At 36.5% G+C, this 19,493-nt stretch overlaps 1 protein-coding gene across 1 annotated transcript; it reads left to right on the top strand.

Annotated features, from left to right (window-relative positions):
• Positions 1 to 293: 293 nt before the first annotated feature.
• On the top strand, positions 294 to 18,763 carry LOC137491203 (uncharacterized). Its single transcript, XM_068220316.2, has 3 exons — positions 294 to 353; positions 753 to 902; positions 14,575 to 18,763. The coding sequence occupies exons 2-3, from the start codon at positions 818 to 820 to the stop codon at positions 15,789 to 15,791; spliced, it is 1,302 nt and encodes a 433-aa protein (XP_068076417.1). The 5' UTR covers positions 294 to 353; positions 753 to 817; the 3' UTR covers positions 15,792 to 18,763.
• Positions 18,764 to 19,493: the final 730 nt, after the last annotated feature.

Raw genomic sequence — 19,493 nt, 5'->3', positions numbered from 1 at the left:
CACTTTTTTTTCTATTTCTACAACTTCACAGGCCTATATATAACAGCAGCTATCTCAAATGCACTTTATAGTGATAATGACCCTAAAAATGTTTTTCAAAGTTGTCTTTAAATGTTTAGATTAAAGGTTTTGATCAACTTCAAATACTGAATATCTATGTGGTGCGTGTGTGTGTGTGTGTGTGTGTGTGTGTGTGTGTGAGAGAGAGAGAGAGAGCAAGTGTAAAGTAGAAAACGAGGGAGAGAAATGTATCAATAAGCCATGAGCTAAACAAAAGAAAAGACTTTTATTTTGGCGTGGCGTGTGACGTCATAAGGCTACGCCGCTCTTGCGCTGGATTCAGCTGGCGAAAGGTTTGTGTTTTAAAACGTTTATCTAAATATAAAGCGATTGATTTAAAGTTTCAGTTTTTTTTATCCGATGCTATGTACCTGCTGTTGACATTATTTTCATCTTTTATACAACGAAGTACTATTTTACTCATAGTAATGAGGGCTGTGTTTTAATGAAGGTTTAATTTATTAAATAGCATATTGTCATTCCATTCGAAGTATACATCACTATATATAAGAAATGGAGTACTATTTAATCAGCTCATTGTTTCTTGCTTGGACTAACCTGATTTCTTTTTGTTGATTACTCTCATATAAAACTGTTGAAGCAAGTGTTGAAGAGAAGTTATTTTGTTTCTGTTCTTTGTTTTTTTAAAAATTTAAACAGAACATTTTTATTGTTTTGTTTATTTTAAACAGGATAAAGTGTCCAAACGCAGAGAAAAACTCCTGCTGAAGCGACTGATCTCCACACTGTTATAAAGATGGCGTTTATTAAAGAGGAGAGTGAAGATGTGAAGATTGAAGAAACATTCACAGTCAAACAGGAAGATCCACAGGAACAAACAGGTTAATGTTTAATGAACTTTGCAGTCATTTTATTTTTTAGATAAGATTGCAAAAATGATTGTTTATTTGATACTTAGCCTTTAATTGTCATTTATAAAGCATTAACAGTCCTCACTTTAGATTAGGTCACAAAACCGCATGAAGTTGAGTTAATAAAGCATTCATTAACATGTATAGTAACCATTAATATATGCCTAATTAATATGATACATAAGCATTGATTTCAATAGTTTATTAATCATTTACTAACTCATTCTGAAAAATCTTAATAACCACCAACTGCTCTTGAATTCAATTGGTTTGTAAATAATGCAATACTTCATTTAGTAATGAAAAATAAATCATTAACAAAGTATGAAAATACCATTATTAGGCACATTATAAATGTGGTTGTAAGTCAAGAGTACAGCATTTGTAGCTGCAAATATAAACTGCTTTCTAACGTTTATTAATGTAGAGTTAATGCTTAACAAGTAATGAATTCAATAGATGCTAATGCGTAGTAAATGATTCATAGTGTGTAGTTTTTATAAAGTGTTACCAAATATTTTTAATGATTTTTCAAGTCTTCAATTTTTTTCACACATTGAACAACAAATTAACATGGTACATAGCTACAGACATACTCACACCCAATAAAGAAAAAGATAGAAAAAAAATGTGTAAAAAATTAAGTAGATAAAACAAATTAGGAAATTAGGGATAAACACTTACCTTGGATATAATAACCCCTGAGCATTCAATGTAGGATAGGAAAGGCTGTCAAACCTCATAAAACTCTTTTGTAGAGCCTCAGATGATGTACTTAAGGTGCTCGAGTTTAAGATGTGATAACACTTCTAATATCCAATGTTTGTGGAATGGCGGGTTTGTTTTTTTCCAACTGACGTCTGGCCAATAAAGAAGAAAAGGCAATGATCTTTATTACATATAGATGAAAATTATCTAAAAATATTGGCCCAAAATGTATGTAATCTAGGGCATCCGCAGATTGTCAGATCTGCTGGCTCCAAACCACATCTGGGGCAAGATGAATCTGACCCGGCCTGGATACATTTTTGCCAGCTTGCTTTTAGATGTGAAGCATATGAAGCACTTTAAACTGAAGAAGACCATGTCTAATACATACAGAAGACGAGTGTACAAGTTCTATGGCATATTGCCAGCCTGTATCTGATATTTCTAGTCCCAGTTTGTTTATCCCATTTTTGCTTTATACAATTTAGGGAAGGGGAGACAGTTCTTTGGATCACTTCATATAACATGGACATCATACCCCTTTGATATGGGTCCATATTTACCAATTCATCTATCCAACATGTTTCTGGTTGGTTCAGTAAAGGAGAGAGGTGTTTTTTTAACAAAACTACAGACTTAAAAGTACCTAAAAAAATTTGACTGGGGAATCTCAATGTCTGTTAACTGTTGAAATGAGATAAATATGCCATCTTTAAACAGGTCCTTAACACAGTTAACTCCTTTCCAGTGGCGTAGCGCAAAATGCGGAGGCCCAAAAACATAAAAAATGTAATCTTACCAATGAAATGTTCTGCCTTTGTGCTTTGTTTTCTTTGTTTGCTCGTTACTACACTCGTAGACAGCGCTAAAGTCCCGCATCTTTACGTAATAATACTGTCTTGACTAGTGCGGTTGAATGACATTTGTCCTGGGAGCACTGTACCAATGTGGCGACGCTATAGACGCTTGCTCAGGGTCCCTATGCGATATCTAGTGTATATATCTATGTCACAAATTGAGGAGTGGGGAAATGAGGCGGGGTGGAGCGACAACGCGGGGAATCCTTCACAAACTGAGGAGCGACCACAAACCGAAAGCGTCAAAGTAGCCAGAAGTCATTCATTTTTAACGAGAACCGGCGGCAAGAAACAGCGGCGCGTCTTCATTGGCTATGACGCGGTTCGGCGACAAGCAATCAGAATGAAGTAGTCCACCTTGAGAGGAGTTCAGTGAACTTTTGTTCCGACCACAGTTGTTCCCAAGAGTTTGATTATTGCGGTTCCTGGATTTTCAATCATTGAAAATCGCGACGACGTGGGGCCCCCTAATCACGCGGGGCCCCCCCGCGGTGCGTGCCCTGCGGGCCCGTCCGCTACGCCACTGCTCCCTTCCTAGACCATCATTGGACTGCTGAATCTATAAGAGTGGGAGGGAAAAACAGATTTAACAAAATGGGAGCAGTAGGCAATGCTTGTTTATTATTAAAGTGAAGTCTGAATTGTGACCATATTCTGAGTGATCCATTAATAACTGGGTTATTCATAGAATATTGTTTACTCACTTGAATCGAAGCACAAAGTAGTAAGTGTAAAGATGCTGGATTAGACGTGTGCTGTTCCATCAGTAACCAAAGTGGGGCCTCATCATTACAGATGTGGAAAACCAGAATATCAGTTCGTGTAAATTGGCTGCATAATAATATGCAAGAATTCCTTTCTTATGCAAGGAATTTTCTTATCCCAGAGAAATGTAGAAATAAAATTATTTAACTCCTTGAAATAATGACTTGAGAATAAAAACAGGCACGGTCTAAAATAGAAACAGAAATATTGGTAGTGTTGTCATTTTAATGGAATTGATCTTCCCAGCCAAAGATAAAGGAAGGGTTGACCACCACGTCATGTCTCGTTTGGCTTTGTCTAATGTCGTTTTGAAATTATTATTGAACAAATCCTTATATTTGCGTGTCACACTCGCACCCATATATACAAATTTATTAGGACTTACTGAAAATGGAAAGGATTAGAAGAACATTTGCTGTGCTCTTTTATTGATAGGGAAACTCTTTGCTAGATTAACTTTGTATCCAGAAACATTTCCAAATTCTAAAACTATTGTAAGAGCTTTTGGAAAACATGTATCTAGATTTGACAGGAAAAAAAGATGATCATCCGCACATAACAGGAGCTTATGTTCATGTCCATCACTGAAAATTCCTTGCAAGCCATCTGAGTTCATTAATATGGGTGAAAGAGGTATGATGGCAATGTCAAAGAGCAGAGTGGACAGAGCCCTGTCTCGTTTTCCTATAGAGTGGAAAGCCTTTAGAAATAATGTTATTTGTTTAAATGGATGCTTGAGGCCTGGGATATAAAATTTTAACCCAGGAACAGAATCCAGGGTCAAAACAATTTTTTTTACGCGCTGTAAATAAATAGATAAGTAGATAAATAGAGAATGTTTTAGCCAAATTAAGCCTCAAAATCACCCCAGAATGGATGAAATTGACCCAAAAGCACACACAAGGGGAAAGGTACACTTTCCAGCCTTTATGCAGATGCTGTACGAGTATGTCTCATGTCTGTGAGGCAAATATTCAGCTGTTACCCCAGAACTTTTTTCTGATGTGTTTACCAGTCAGGCACAGAATGAACAAGTATTCCCTGTCTGCTTTACCAATTTAAGAAAAACTTTTTGTTGTAATTATGAATATACAAATAAAAAGAGGCCATTTACAGCGTTCATGGGTGTGCACCCGAGATCAGAAGACATGTTCACACTAGCTAAACGTACCATACTATGACGCCAAACGAACCTGGGTGCGGACCAAAAGGGCTATGGCCCTATCATACACCTGGCGCAATGTGGCGCAAGGTGCAACTCAATTGTTATTTGCTACTTTCAGCTCGGCGCAAGGGTCATTTTGAGGCATTGCGCCACATTGTTTAAATGGCAAATGCATTTGCGCTCATATGTGCGCCTCAAGCGGCAACCTCCCGCTCTCTCTTAGGAAGCCAATACGGAAGTAACTAAAACTGCAATTCATCCGAAATTCCGCTAGTCCTGGCCACTCCTGGCTCCAAAATAGAGCAAATTTTAATTGAGCCCACTGTTAAGAATGGCCAACTTTACAGCAGAAAAAAGGTGTTTACAGCCTGGTACAAAAAAAGATTTTGGTTAATACAGCTAATATTACCCTTCATGACAACTGTGAGGGGGTGAATTTTTTTTATAACTCATCCGTTTCCTTTGTATTAAGTTATATCAAGTTTGCATAATTAAGGGAGTGGCCACTTGAGTGACAGCTAGGTCTTGTTGGTCGCCGTCACGTCACCTCAGCTGAATGCTGCAGATTAGCCACTGATCTCGGCATATTTATCATATTTCTGTGTTGTTTTATGTGGCCTTACACAGTCAACTGCCTTTTGGACTTGTTTCCTACAATTATTAGACGGCATGGCATGCTGAGTGCACTTAATTGTGCTCACAAACCATTCACGTGGCCTCCGTTTCCCATGTGAGTAAAGTTACATACTGTAGGGATGGTTTACAGTTTAACCCAAAGAATGACCAGTCTGGTTGATGAAGAAGAGCCGGAGTCAGAGATTTAAAAAAATAAATTAAGTTTACTGAAGATAGTTTGCAGTTTCATTCGCAGAAGCCAGCTTCAACACTCTCAATGAGTTACTAGGCCGCTTTGCTTACAGTTTCAACAATCAAACAATTATACTCTTTACACAAGTCCAGAAAGGGTGGGATCCAGGTAAACAGTTCTCATTGGTTACAACAGAAATAGACAATTCTAAATACATGCCTCAAAGAAACGTAGTATTTACTTCCAGATATAGATGGCCTTAGTGTGTGCGTCAAAGAAAGCATTGTATCTGTCTCCAGATATGGATGGCGACCTGATGCCTAGAGGTGAGGTCGCCCTAAGTTATTAGGAGCTGATCTCCGACCTGTAAAAAGCTAAACCAGGAAAACAATAGACACAAACGACCATCTGTGTTAAAGACTCAAGGATGTTTCTTGTACGTTCAGCTGTGTTATCAGGCTGGTTCAAGACTGTTTCCATCAACAGTCTGCTGCAATATCTTTACTACAAACAGTCTATCTCCACACAAAAAGGAATTACATTAAAATTAATTATACTCAAAAACAGATCAATCAAACAGCTGTAATATTATAGACAATATCAGGACACCTAGAACAGGTGTCTTCTTCTCCTCTGTATTGGATCTCCAGTCATAGGAACAGATGGGGAGAGAGAGAGAGATCTCCATGACCTATGACCTGGTTTGTGTGTCTCCTGAAAACAAAGTTAAAATAGACAGGCAAAAAGAGAAACAAGGACACAGAACATTCTTACAGTAAGCAGTTTTAACTTATTCATTAGTTACAAAACTTTAACTTATTCATTATTCTACAAATTAGAATAATGAAGCATTTTTACATTAACACACATTAAACATGCCAACAGCACAGTAGTCCAATTCAGCACTATTACCATGTTTAATTATCACCTTGCTGAACTCCATGTCAGTCAAGTCCACTTAAAATATCTTTTCATTCAAATATTGATGTGATTGTAGTGATGCAACACATTCCTCTGTATCATTGATAGGAAGTGTACAAGCACCCTTGTCCTGGCCATAAATGAGCCAAAATCACCTTCACAGTTAACAAACTAATATCAAATCCACTCTCTGGAAGCTGGGCTAAATGAATATACACTGTTATTGCACTCCTGGCATTGAGCCAGACCCTCAGTCACCTCAAAGCGACTAGATATAGATATTACCTGTTACCTAAAGACCAAGAAAGATGTAATGGTTTTTACAAACTATTAATCCAATTCATTAACATGCAATAAGAGGGATTGTGAATCCATTTCTTTTGTTCCCATGTTTTAGAGGTTTAACAAAATCTTAGTCAAATTCAACAAAGATCAAACCTGAGTAATTCAAACTCAAGCATCTTTTAACAGAAATAAGACTAAACCTTATAATTATCTTCTCAACTTGTCATTTGTACCATTTACTTTACTCTGACTAAACCATTCAACATAATCAGAAGCAAACAGTATGATCTTGTATTAAATTCATTTGATTCTTACTGTCTGGTCAATTAGAAATGCTCACAGGTTAGCTATTTGCTCAAACTTTTGATTATTTGAAAATCTTTCATACATGTCATTTGACAGTGAAACCTGTTTGAAAGCATTACATACTGAACCAGAACAGACTGATTTAACAACTCTTTTACCACATATAATCAAGACTCTTGCTTGGATATGGACTACTAAATTTTCATTTAAAGACAGTCTAAGTTTCTGTAAAACTTGTCAGTATTCACAATAATAATATTGACTTGAGTTGACTTGAATGCTTAAAAATGCTGTTAAAGTTCATGCTGCATTTTTGTTTCCTAAAATGTTAATTTTCGCTGCAGCAGTATAAATACTTCTTACTGAATTCAACCATCAGATGCAAACACTTTCATTCAACTTTATCTCTCTGTTCTGCATTTGCCTTTAACACAAATGACTTCGACTCAATTCTCTGCTTATTTTTCCTATGCTAGAGTGAAGATGCTTTCTGGACTATTGTGGTTAGTGACTTAGCCAATGTCACTGTTTAAATGCCATCAAGTCTAAAATATTTAACATTAATATTCAGATAGCAAAAAATTAACTGTAATTAACCTTTGAACTTCTCAGCCAATTTAGACATGGGTTTGTAACCTGATATGGATGGCAGTCTTCAATTTCACAGCTATAAGCTAATAAAACTTGTTTTAAAATTATTATTATTCCAGAGAGTAATCTGAATCAGGAAAAGAAGTCATTATTAATGATTGCAAACAGAGCCGGATAACCCATCCATTTAACGCTCATCTCATGGTCTGCATCATCTTTTCATCAGATTCACTCAGCATTATTGACTTCTGCAATGTCTGGCATTTCGCTTATACAATCTGTAATAATATAACACATTCCAGAGGTTAGTGACAATATTCATACAGCAGGGACGAATCATTCCCTCAGGACAATAAGCATTATTGTACCATAGATATGAATACTGTGACAGCTCATAACTAAGTTTGCTTTAGGTGTTAAACTCGCACAAATTTATTCTTAAAATTCTCTGTCCAGTTTCAACTAAATTTACATGATCTTTTATCAAGTTTTAAAGTTTCCGTTCATAATCAATGTCTTTTCTGAGACAATCAGCTGGTGCATTTTGTTTTCTTAATATCGTTGCTAAGCAAGTCGATAACAGAAAAAAAACAACTCATGGCTTCACTCAAACAGTCTCTGTCTCTCTGTTTCATGCACATAAATTTTCAATAGTCTTAGACTATAACATTAAAATTATTACAATTCAGAATCTTTAATCATTCACCAACGTTCCAAATGTCAAAAGTTTTTATCTCTCAAAACTCTGGAACTATTTAAAGACTAAGAGAATTTCTTGTAATTATTTTACCTTAACTGCTTAATTCTATTCAGCTGTGTTATCCAAACCATCTCACAGCAAATCTTTATCTTTAGCCAACACCATCTCGAAAATGTCCTTTGCCATGAATAAGGACCTGCATCAGTAAAATACTATGAAAAATCAGACACATCAGTTAAAAATCATCTCAGCTTCACATTCAGGAATTCAGCATTCTTAAAATTCAGACATATTTATTTATTTATTTATTTTTAATTTTTAAACAGGAAAAGATTAAAAGATAATCGGGCCTGACTCAGCATGAATGCTGTTTTTCAGCAGGTTCCTGCTCTGCAGAACATAAAAACAGACAAACATCTCATCCATCAACACAGTACAAACAATCACCAAACATTTAAGATAAAGAAAAAAAGCAGGCTACTATCTTAGTGGCTACAGCAATAGTTGACCATCAGATGACGAGCATGGGATTTCTTAAAAAGTCTCAGTGTTGGTATTGTTTTGAGATGTTGTGGGATCTCATTCCGGACTCTTGTGAATACATAAAAGAAAGATCTCTGTCCATAACAGTTTTTAAAAGCCGGTACTGGCAAACATCCATTTGTTACAGATCTGGTGGAACGATCAGTCCTTGTGTTGAGTTTAGGTACCAATGCACAAAGGGCTGCTGAGGTAGAGCTATTTAAAATTTGATAGTACAGTTTGATACCTGTGTTCATAATGTAGTTTTGAAATGTTAAAGCTTTAGAAAGTGATAGAGCAAAACAGTGATGTGTCCTTCCAGAAAGTCTGTTGTGTATCTTATAGGCCTTATTGTATAGTCTAGCTATTGGCTCCAAGATATCATTTGTTGTGAGAGACCAAATAGGCAGACAGTAAGACAAGGTAGACAAGATTATGGCATGCAGATAAGTTTCTGAAACAGAAAAAGACAAATTTGTCCTAATTTTGCCATAAACAAATAGCTTTTGTTTCAGCTTTTTATAAACATTTTGAACATGGTTACAATAAGTGAGGTGAGAGTCCAGACTGATTCCCAAATATTGATATGTGGATACAATGGAAAGTTTTTGATTTGAGAAAGTGAGGGGATGGGATATGGATATTTTTTTCCTAGGTGAATAAAAGTACATACACTCTGTTTTCTTAACATTAATAGTCAAATGATTGTCTTGCAGCCACTCATGTAAATGCTGAAGATCTGTATTTAATTTATTGTTAATTGTGTCTGTACTCGATCCAGACACAAAAAGTACAGTGTCATCTGCATACAATAAAGAATCTGAATGTTTAATTACCTGAGGGAGGTCATTGATATACATCAGGAAAAGTAAAGGTCCCAAAATACTTCCCTGAGGAACCCTCATAGAACAACCTAATGCCTGGGAAATTGTTGTACCAATTTTAACAACCTGAGATCTATTGGATAAATATGATGAAAACATATAAATGAGATCAATTTGTTTAAAAGAATATTATGATTAACTGTAATAAAGGCCTTTCTAAAGTCTATGTATAAAGCTCCAGTGACATGTCCTTTATTTAGTGCCATACGTATATGTTCAGTAAATAAAAGCAATGCTGACATGGTTGAGCGCAATGGTCTAAAGCCATGCTGGCTATCACTAAGCAACTTATTGTCTTCAAGATAAACAATTAACTGATTATACAATGCCTTTTCAAGTAACTTAGAAAATGTAGGGAGAATTGAGATTGGCCGGCAATTAGAGACACTAGTTGGGTCCTCAGATTTGAATATTGGAATAATCTGAGCAGTTTTCCAGGTGTCAGGGAATTTATGGAGCCTAATACACAAATTAACTAAATGATGGAAAAGTGGTACAAGAGTACTAGCATGAGTTTTCATAAAATGCATGTTTAAGTTGTTTACATCACAGGCATGAGAAATTCTAAAAGAGTTCAAAATATCAGATAACTCACTTTGCGAAATCTCAGAAAAAGAAAACTGTTGACATGTATTTGGTGGTACTTGAAGCACTGGAGAAGCTAAAAATTTAGAAGACAGCTCTTGTACAGATGAAATAAAATACTCATTGAATGAGTTAGCAATTTTTTCATGATCAGTGAGAAGAGTACAATTTATAGATATTTGTAAGTTATTGTTATTTTTTAAACTATTTTCACCAGTTATAGATTTAATAGTGTGCCATAGTACTCTTGGGTTGGTAGCAGCTTGATTAACTTGATTTTGAAAATAGAGTTGTTTAGCTTTACGCAATTCAGAGTAACATTTATTTCTGTATTGACTAAAAATAAGCCTATTTTCATGTGTTTTAGAAAATCTGTATGCCTTCAGAGAGGATGCTTTTTTTCTTTAAAAGTTGTAAAATTTCAGAATTTACCCAAGGTACTTTGTTGTGTCTGACATACATTTTGCAAGTAGTTGTATACTTTTGCCGTATTTCCTCCACTTTGCTATAAAAATTTGCCAGGATGTAGTCAGGATTTGACAATAACATCTCATTACTCCAATCAGTATCTCCAAATTCAGCATTAAATTTGGAGTTTGGTATTTTTGATGTATAATTGTTTTTATGGGTTCTTGGGTGTTTAAAAGTTTTCCTTATGACATATATGAGTGAATGGTCGGAAACAGAGGTGTGAATTACTCCAGATATACCATACTTAGTTGGCTGGTTTGTAAATATAAGATCCAAAATAGAATTACGGGTTTTACCAAATCTAGTTGGAGTCTTAATTAATTGATGTAAGCCCAATTTTATAGCTAAGGCTTTCAAAGATTTGGATGAGTTGTCAATCCAGTTCATATTAATGTCACCTAGAATTACAAGCTCCTTATTTTTAACACATTTTATCATGTCAGCAAGCTGCATTAAGTATGTAGCCGCACTGACATTTGGGGGCTTGTAAGTGACAATAATAGTAACTGAAAGCTGGTTTGATAGATTGACAACTAATTGTAACGATTCTGGATATATAAAATATCCAGTGCTGTTAAAGCAGCCAACCACATTGATATTGGTAAAATTTTAAGAAACTTTACTGTCTCCAATGGTTCTTGACAGCCCATTGCCATAATCTTTTTACCAATCATCTCCTTCAGGGTATCATACCCTGGCATAGTCTGTTGATGCTTGTCACAAGGACAGACATGTCCTCAATAAAGGCAGGATTCTCGTGATCAGGTCTGGACGGGGCCACTGAGGCAGATTACTTTAACTTCAAACAGTTCCCCTCTAAGGATGCTTTAGGCCGATAGAGCATCACCCCAGTCCAGCACCATCTTTCACATTAAACATCCCCCTTTTCGGGTAGATGCCCCGGGGTTTACGAGGGGTCCCATGCCTTAGGTTGTTTTTTGCTTTGGCCAAGGGAAAATCTTACCCGTCTTAGGGAACCCCCCTTCGTGCCCACCGGTCAACTGCCACTCACACTGCAAGCTCCTGTGCAGGCTTCCTCCTTGATTCAGAATTTTCTGCAAACTTGGGAAAGCGCAGTCAAGAACCATGAAAGCCATTGAGACTACCTACTAGAATTTAAACATTGAGACAGGTTAATCAAACACTTAAATCAACTGAATATCAAGCTGAGATTATACAGGGAGTTTAGATATCACCCTGATCTATTCAGTGTCAGGGTCTGCTACCTCAGTATAGCCATCAGGCTCTGTATGTGATGGTGAAGACTAAGGATAAGACAAAAGTTACAAACAGTAATAAACCGCTGAAGACAAGACAAGAAATTTCCAAACGGTAATAACAACTGTTCAAATTAATTATCTCTATAGCTCAGCGGGTATATTAGTGTTTTTCAAGATGCTTTAACAAAAGCATTTTCATTAATTCATTTCTCTGTTCACTTAGCCCCTTTATTTATCATGCGTCAAAGAAACATAGTATTTACTTCCAGATATGGATGGCATTAATTTGTGCGTCAAAGAAAGCATTGTATCTGTCTCCAGATATGGATGGCGACCTGATGCCTAGAGGTGAGGTCGCCCTAAGTTATTAGGAGCTGATCTGCGACCTGTAAAAAGCTAAACCAGGAAAACAATAGACACAAATGACCATCTGTGTTAAAGACTCAAGGATGTTTCTTGTACGTTCAGCTGTGTTATCAGGCTGGTTCGAGACTGTTTCCATCAACAGTCTGCTGCAATATCTTTACTACACACAGTCTATCTCCACACAAAAAGGAATTACATTAAAATTAATTATACTCAAAAACAGATCAATCAAACAGCTATAATATTATAGACAATATCAGGACAACTAGAACAGGTGTCTTCTCCTCTGTATTGGATCTCCAGTCATAGGAACAGATGGGGAGAGAGAGAGAGATCTCCATGACCTATGACCTGGTTTGTGTGTTTCCTGAAAACAAAGTTAAACTAGACAGGCAAAAAGAGAAACAAGGACATAGAACATTCTTGCAGTAAGCAGTTTTAACTTATTTATTAGTTAAAATCAATTCACAGTTAAATACTGAGAAACAGGATGATGAAAAGGATAAACGTTGGTCCATGATGAGACGAATTGGAAAGCAGAAATCCGAATCCTTTAATACTTATATACCATCTCTATACATGTATTTGTTTTATTTAAGATCATTTATTGTTTATATTTATATTTAGAGCTGTAATGCACTGCAGAATATGTCAGATTGATTAGCTGTAGGCTCTAGAACAGTCATCTGAAGCGCTGTCATACAGTGTTATGCTGGATTTCATCAATAGTCTTACTTTAACACAAACTATATCTGAAGTGTTTGGAAGTAATTCACGTTTTCCTCCTGTTGAAAAATGTCATAAGAACAATGTTTAGTGGCTCAATGTATTACAGCAGTGTTTTTAAAAGTCTAAACACTTTATTGATATAGTTTACAACCAAGCACAAGTGGTCAGAATACAAACGAGTCACAGGTAATAAAGTATTAAGCGTTCTCCCAAAGTAAAGTGTGTCTGAACTAGGTCCAAGCTAAATGCCAGCATGCGTCTGTTGCTCCGCTCACTCTCCACCTCTTTGCCCTTGTTTGGTATCCCGCCGTGGGTGTGATGATGCGCGAACAAAATGGCGACGGTTGGCCGCGCCTACTTGTGGCTTCTTTTGCGCTCTTTAGAAATCTATGGGTGATGTCACAGATACTACGTCCATATATTTTACAGTCTATGTTGCGCCCATAGGCTTTCTGGTCTAAAAAAGCAGGCGTGTTTTGGCACGTTGCTATTTTCAGAAACTGTGAATAGTCTGTTCTTTAGACCAGAACAAAGTCGGTCTATTGTCTGGTGCAAAGTGCGCCTGGCTTACACACTGCTTAATACAAACAAGATGTAGAGCGATACACAAATATCTTTACATATGAAAAAGATATAATATATTAAGGATATATATAGGATATAAATATAAATAATTAAAATATTACAAAACATATTAATTTCTAGCCTACATGAATTTAAAAACCACTGCTTCCATACTTTCTTCATCTCGGGAGGCTTTTTAGTTCATTCAATTTGCTTTTGTGTAATGTTATTATTTTATAGCAGTATTATTTATTATATCCATATTTATATTTGTTTTATTCAAAACAAGCTTAGATTTGTCCACCTGTCAGGTTTAAGACCATATGGGGCACAGCAGGTGTATTTGGAAATAACTCAGTATTTTGACCACACCTTGTTGTTATTATTGTTCATTTATTCGTTTGCTGGAAATTAGAACTGAATTTATAAATAGTTTTGAAACAAATCTTTGCGCTTAACAAACAAAATGAATTATTAATAGGCTAATTGATGTCTGTGCGTAAAGGTTTCCCTATCCAAGAGCGAAAGTGAAAGTAGATCATTTATCTCTCATTCTCGTGCAGTAGATGCTCTGTTTAACTGTTTTCTTACTAATGAAATGCTCAGTTTTTACATCATGTAAATAGCAAATGCGCATAAGCAACTGGCTTTTAAAGGGAATGGGAGATAAGACTCTGATTGGTTTATTCTCAAAACACACCTATAACTCATTAAGAAAATAAACTCAACCCTTTTAGACCATGCGCCACGGCGCAAAGCGGATTTTCCTATCCTTAAAATAGCAAAAATGCGTTCTGACATGCCCTGAAAGCGTTTGCGCCCTGCGTTTTGCGCTCTGCGCATGGAGCGTCAAAATAGAGCCCCTAGTGTGAAAGCACCCTTAATCTCTGTCTTATCAATATGACCAAAATGACTTTTATGAGAAACTCTGAAAACTGGACTGACAGGTTCAATTCACTAGAACTTCTGTTAAACGACTTTTACATTGTAAAAGCACTAGATAAATAAAGATGAATTAAATCTCAATGTGTACACGTTAATAGACCGAACAAAATATGATCTGATTTATTTTATATTTAATGTGCATCAAAATTACAGTGTGTGTAGCCAATGTTTCCTGTGTCTTTTCACTTTTCAGCTTTTGATGAGTTTTTTAAGACTTAATGAAAACTAATGTTTTATTTATTTATTTCAGACTTAATTGAAGAGAATGAGAGGAGTAAAGAGGAGCAACATCATGTCAAAATTGAGGAAAACACTCATTTACAGACTGATGAAATTTTGAAAAGGAAAGACAAGAATCGTTTCACCTGCACTCAGTGTGGAAAGAGTTTTGGAAGAAAATACATTCTTGAGAATCACATGAGGATCCACACTGGAGAGAAACCATTCACATGCACTCAGTGTGGGAAGAGTTTCAACCGATCAGAACACCTTAATGACCACATGAGGATCCACACCGGAGAGAAACCATTCACATGCATTCAGTGTGGGAAGAGTTTTAACTGCTTATCAAACCTTAATAAACACACGAGGATCCACACTGGAAAGAAACCATTTACATGCACTCAGTGTGGGAATAGTTTCAGCTGCTCATCAAGCCTTAATCAACACATGATGATCCACACTGGAGAGAAACCATTCACATGCACTCAGTGTGGGAAGAGTTTTATCCGCTCATCATCCCTTAAACTACACATGAGGATCCACACTGGAGAGAAACCATTCACATGCACTCAGTGTGGCAAGAGTTTCATCAAATCATCATCCCTTAAACTACACATGAGGATCCACACTGGAGATAAACCATTCACATGTACTCAGTGTGGGAAGAGTTTTAGTCAATCATCATCCCTTAATCACCACATGAGGATTCACACTGGAGAGAAACCATTCACGTGCACTCAATGTGGAAAGAATTTCATCAAATCATCATCCCTTAATCACCACATCGGTATTCACACTGGAGATAGACCCTTCACATGCACTCAGTGTGGGAAGAGTTTCAGCTGCTCATCACACCTTAATCACCACATAAGGATCCACACTGGAGAGAAACCATTCACATGCACTCAGTGTGGGAAGAGTTTCAGCTGCTCATCACACCTTAATCACCACATAAGGATCCACACTGGAGAGAAACCATTCACATGCCCTCAGTGTGAAAAGAGTTTTAGCAAATCATCATCTCTTAATCAGCACATGAGGATCCACACTGGAGAGAAACCATTCACATGCACTCAGTGTGAAAAGAGTTTTAACTGCTCATCAAACCTTAGTAAACACATGAGGATCCACACTGGAGAAAAACCATTCGTATGCACTCAGTGTGGGAAGAGTTTTATCAGCTCATCACACCTTAATCTACACATAAGGATCCACACTGGAAAGAAACCATTCACATGCACTTAAGCTGGGGTTACACTGGACTTTTCTCCCCTAAACTTCCATTCATAGGCACGTAAGAGAGTAATATGGGATGGCATGTGTAAGGTCCACCCAGTTGGCCCAATGCCGGTGTCCACTGGTGGATGAAGGTTCAATGCCTGTTCGGTCTTTCCAGTGCACAATGTTGATTTACCTTAAATTTAACTCATATCTGACTCCAATTTTAGTATGAGGTGGTTTAGAATATTAATATATTTATCTTTAGTTTTATCTCACTCCAATCATAAAACATTAAGAAGATTATATCAATATGTAATTTAGATAAAAGTTTGAACCGTTTGTCTTCACTAGTAACTATCACATCCGTTCATTCGGGTGCTCATGTCTCTCAGAGAAATCGCCCCGGCCGAAGGCGTCCCTCCAGTCACACTCCAGTCAGTCTTGAATATTAAACAGAGGTAATTGACTAATACTTTTAGATGGCCGCTACCAGCGCGCTCGTTCTAAAGTACTTTTAGTTAGTACTGTTAGATGTCCACCCTTGAGTTAAGACAATCATCATTTCTAATTAGAGGTTAGGGCATTATTATGAATGTGCCCGACTACTGGACTCATTAGTAACTTTGGTTTTTACCAAGCCCATGGTTTCCCATATGAACTTAATTTAAAATAATATTACCTTCAAACAAAGGTCGGGTACCCCATCTAGGTTAGTCGTGCAACTCCTTGTTGTCCTAGACGGAAGTTAACGCCCTTTCCACCTAAGTACACTTGAATCAATATCAAGAGTCAGTCGGATCCCTAAAACACAATTAGTGTGCCCAATGCTCCATCTCAACTGGATTTTAGTCCGTCTACTGACCTGACGCAAGACAAGCGGAAACAAGGATACAGCGTAATCTACTTGAATTAATAATTACAGAGTGAGCAAAATATGGTCAAACATTACAATTTATTAGTCAGGTAAATATATTATGCCAACTCAATCAGTCAATTAAAACATGATCAATACAAAACATCAAATTATCAAAGATAAATCCAAGATGAAAAGATGCATACCTGACTTCAAAATATACATAACATGGAGCGTAAGTAAACATGGGAAAGTCACACCCTTCACAGTGGTTCAAAAGATGCCTGAAATTATATATTTATTGTTTTGATTGTCTATTTCTGAGAGAAAGAGACCATTGTACCAATCGCACTGAAACATTTCAAATGATATCAAACATGATAGATAAAGTCACTTGGGTTAATTTAGAACATTTAGACTTTGAAATGACCATAGTGTGATTTGGGGTGGTTGTAGTCGAGATTCATGGGATTTAAATGTAAATGTAGGGGAAGCTGGCTTTGTGGGTCTGGGTTGTGGAGTCAATTGTCTCTGTTTTCGGCTCATGTTTGAATTGTCAAAGACATCAAAATATTTGTAATATCTCAATTCTAACAGTTAACCCTCATTTGACCCAGTGGGTCAGATATTGTGTCCATGGGGTCACTGATGTATCTTTGTTGAGGTCGTTCAGGGGCAATTCAAGACAGTCTCTGCAGCATTTTTCAGTTGTAATTCTTAATCAGCAGGTAGCTAAACAGGTCCGGGTTCGTTTTCACCTCTTTTGATGAGCCTGACTCGAATGCACAGCTCATTCGGTCAATACAAATTATCAAAAGGTCAGTGCAACTTATTAAAACAGTATAACCGGCAGTATTCATCATATAACATATCATCATGACAATATATTCAAATAAATGACATTCATATTCAAAATGAAAAAAACATGAAGATATTTGTCATACATGATAGTAATCACATTATTTAACCATAATTATGAAAGTATATCTATAATAATGTGTGTGTTTGGCGTTTGTGTGTGTGTGTGTCTCTGAGTCTCTGTGTGTGTGTAGGCTTGGCCACAACCGATGGTATTTGTCAAATTTAAAAATTCCTAGTTGATTATTAGAAGTGTCCACACTTCAGGTTTAATTTTAATCATTTTAGCACTTATTCCTGTTATTGGAAGATTGGAAAACCAGGGGCCCTCTGGTTTGTCAACCATCCCTATAACAGTCAGTGTATGAGTTCTGCCATTCATGAGCTTTCCAAAAATGTCGCTGAACAATAGAACGTGGGATTCGTGGAAAACTGCTTAGAGGCTTAATTGCTAAAAGATTTTTATCCACTCTTTCAGTATTCAAACCAATATAGTAGCTTTTGGAATCAAACCATAAAGTAGACATTTGTCTGCAAACCCCCTAGCAACACAAAGTGCATGTAATCAGGGACCATGCCATTGATCAGGTCAAAATTTCGCAAGTCCACAATTGGAGATGGTCCTTTTATGCCTAAAATGCTGTGTTCGTTTTGGCAATTTCACCTATTTGCACAGTTGTGTTGTGATCTCTAAGGTCTGGCACCTCTTCCAAACAAGGATACACTCTCACAGACCCATTACCTTTTCTTACCTGAATATCCGGATGAAGACCCACACCCATACTCTCCATTAAACTGTTTGAAATTTTGCAGTAAAGGACGTGCAACAGCATCACGAATAGCTCATAATGCATAGACCTTTGTGGTTTTGACTGAGTGATTTTCTGGGTCCTGCCACTGAAGTCCGGTTTGTCCAAGACTTTTGCATTCCTCTACAAAAGGTTTGAGGAAGCTAGTCATCAGGGGCTTAGATGAGCCAAACCACAATGCACAAAGTAGCATATTTTTATCTCTTTCCTCTGGGGGCAATTCATTAACAGAACATAGTAAGAGCCAAATGCTGAATTTAGATGACTGGAACACAGGCACTCCATCACAATTAAATGAGAGGGAAAAGAAAGAATCATTAAATGATTTTAGATGTTTGTACAGCTCTCCTCCAGAGATATCTGTTATAGTATCTGAGTTTTGTTCATTGTAAATATTTGTTATAGGTTTATCCTCAAAAAGAGCTTTAAGCTGATCCTTTAAAGGTATACAAATAAAAAACTGTCCATGCTCTAAACTTTGTCTCACAGTTTGTGTTGTGGAGCAAATCTGATATTTTAATTCACTGTCCTTAGACTCTCAAAGGCCAATGTAAAAGCTGCAAACACCACAGTAATGGTGGTATCGTGATTTGTCTACAAACTCTTTAAATGCCTTCTCTAACATGTACTTGCTACGTGGGATGGTTGAGGCATCCCCACTATATAACCTTAACAGCTTCAAAATGTCCTCTATTAAAGACCCCGTTACATTGTGCTTCAGGGAAAATGCGAGGATGTTCAGCTAGCTAATATCTGTGACATGATCATTAAAGGAACCTGAAGTGGCATTGTTGGTACTCTGTAACAAAAAAAATAAATCATAATTTCATAATTTCTACACATTTAGAGACAATGCACATAGTATAATGTAAGCCAAAACCACTGTACAAATGTGTACATTTTTTATTTACCTTCACTTCTGATTAAGTCCCCTCTTCTGCAGTCTCTGTTGACTGTGACATAGGGGTGTAATCCTAAAATGATCCAGACTTTTCAGTGTGTGTGTATATATATATATATATATATATATATATATATATATATATATATATATATATATATATATATATATACATTGAGTTGTCAACAGCGAAACATAGTAATTAAAATATGCTAAAAGATAATAACATATAAAATGTGTCATGTTTACCTGTATTTCTTTGGATATAGACTTCCCTAGATTAAACTGAATTTAGATTAAAACTG

Source organism: Danio rerio, chromosome 4 (genome assembly GCF_049306965.1).
Source record: "Danio rerio strain Tuebingen ecotype United States chromosome 4, GRCz12tu, whole genome shotgun sequence".
Classification (NCBI taxonomy): Eukaryota; Metazoa; Chordata; class Actinopteri; order Cypriniformes; family Danionidae; genus Danio; species Danio rerio.
Note: the sequence above shows the minus strand (reverse complement) of the source record. Positions and strands in the feature narration are given on the sequence as shown.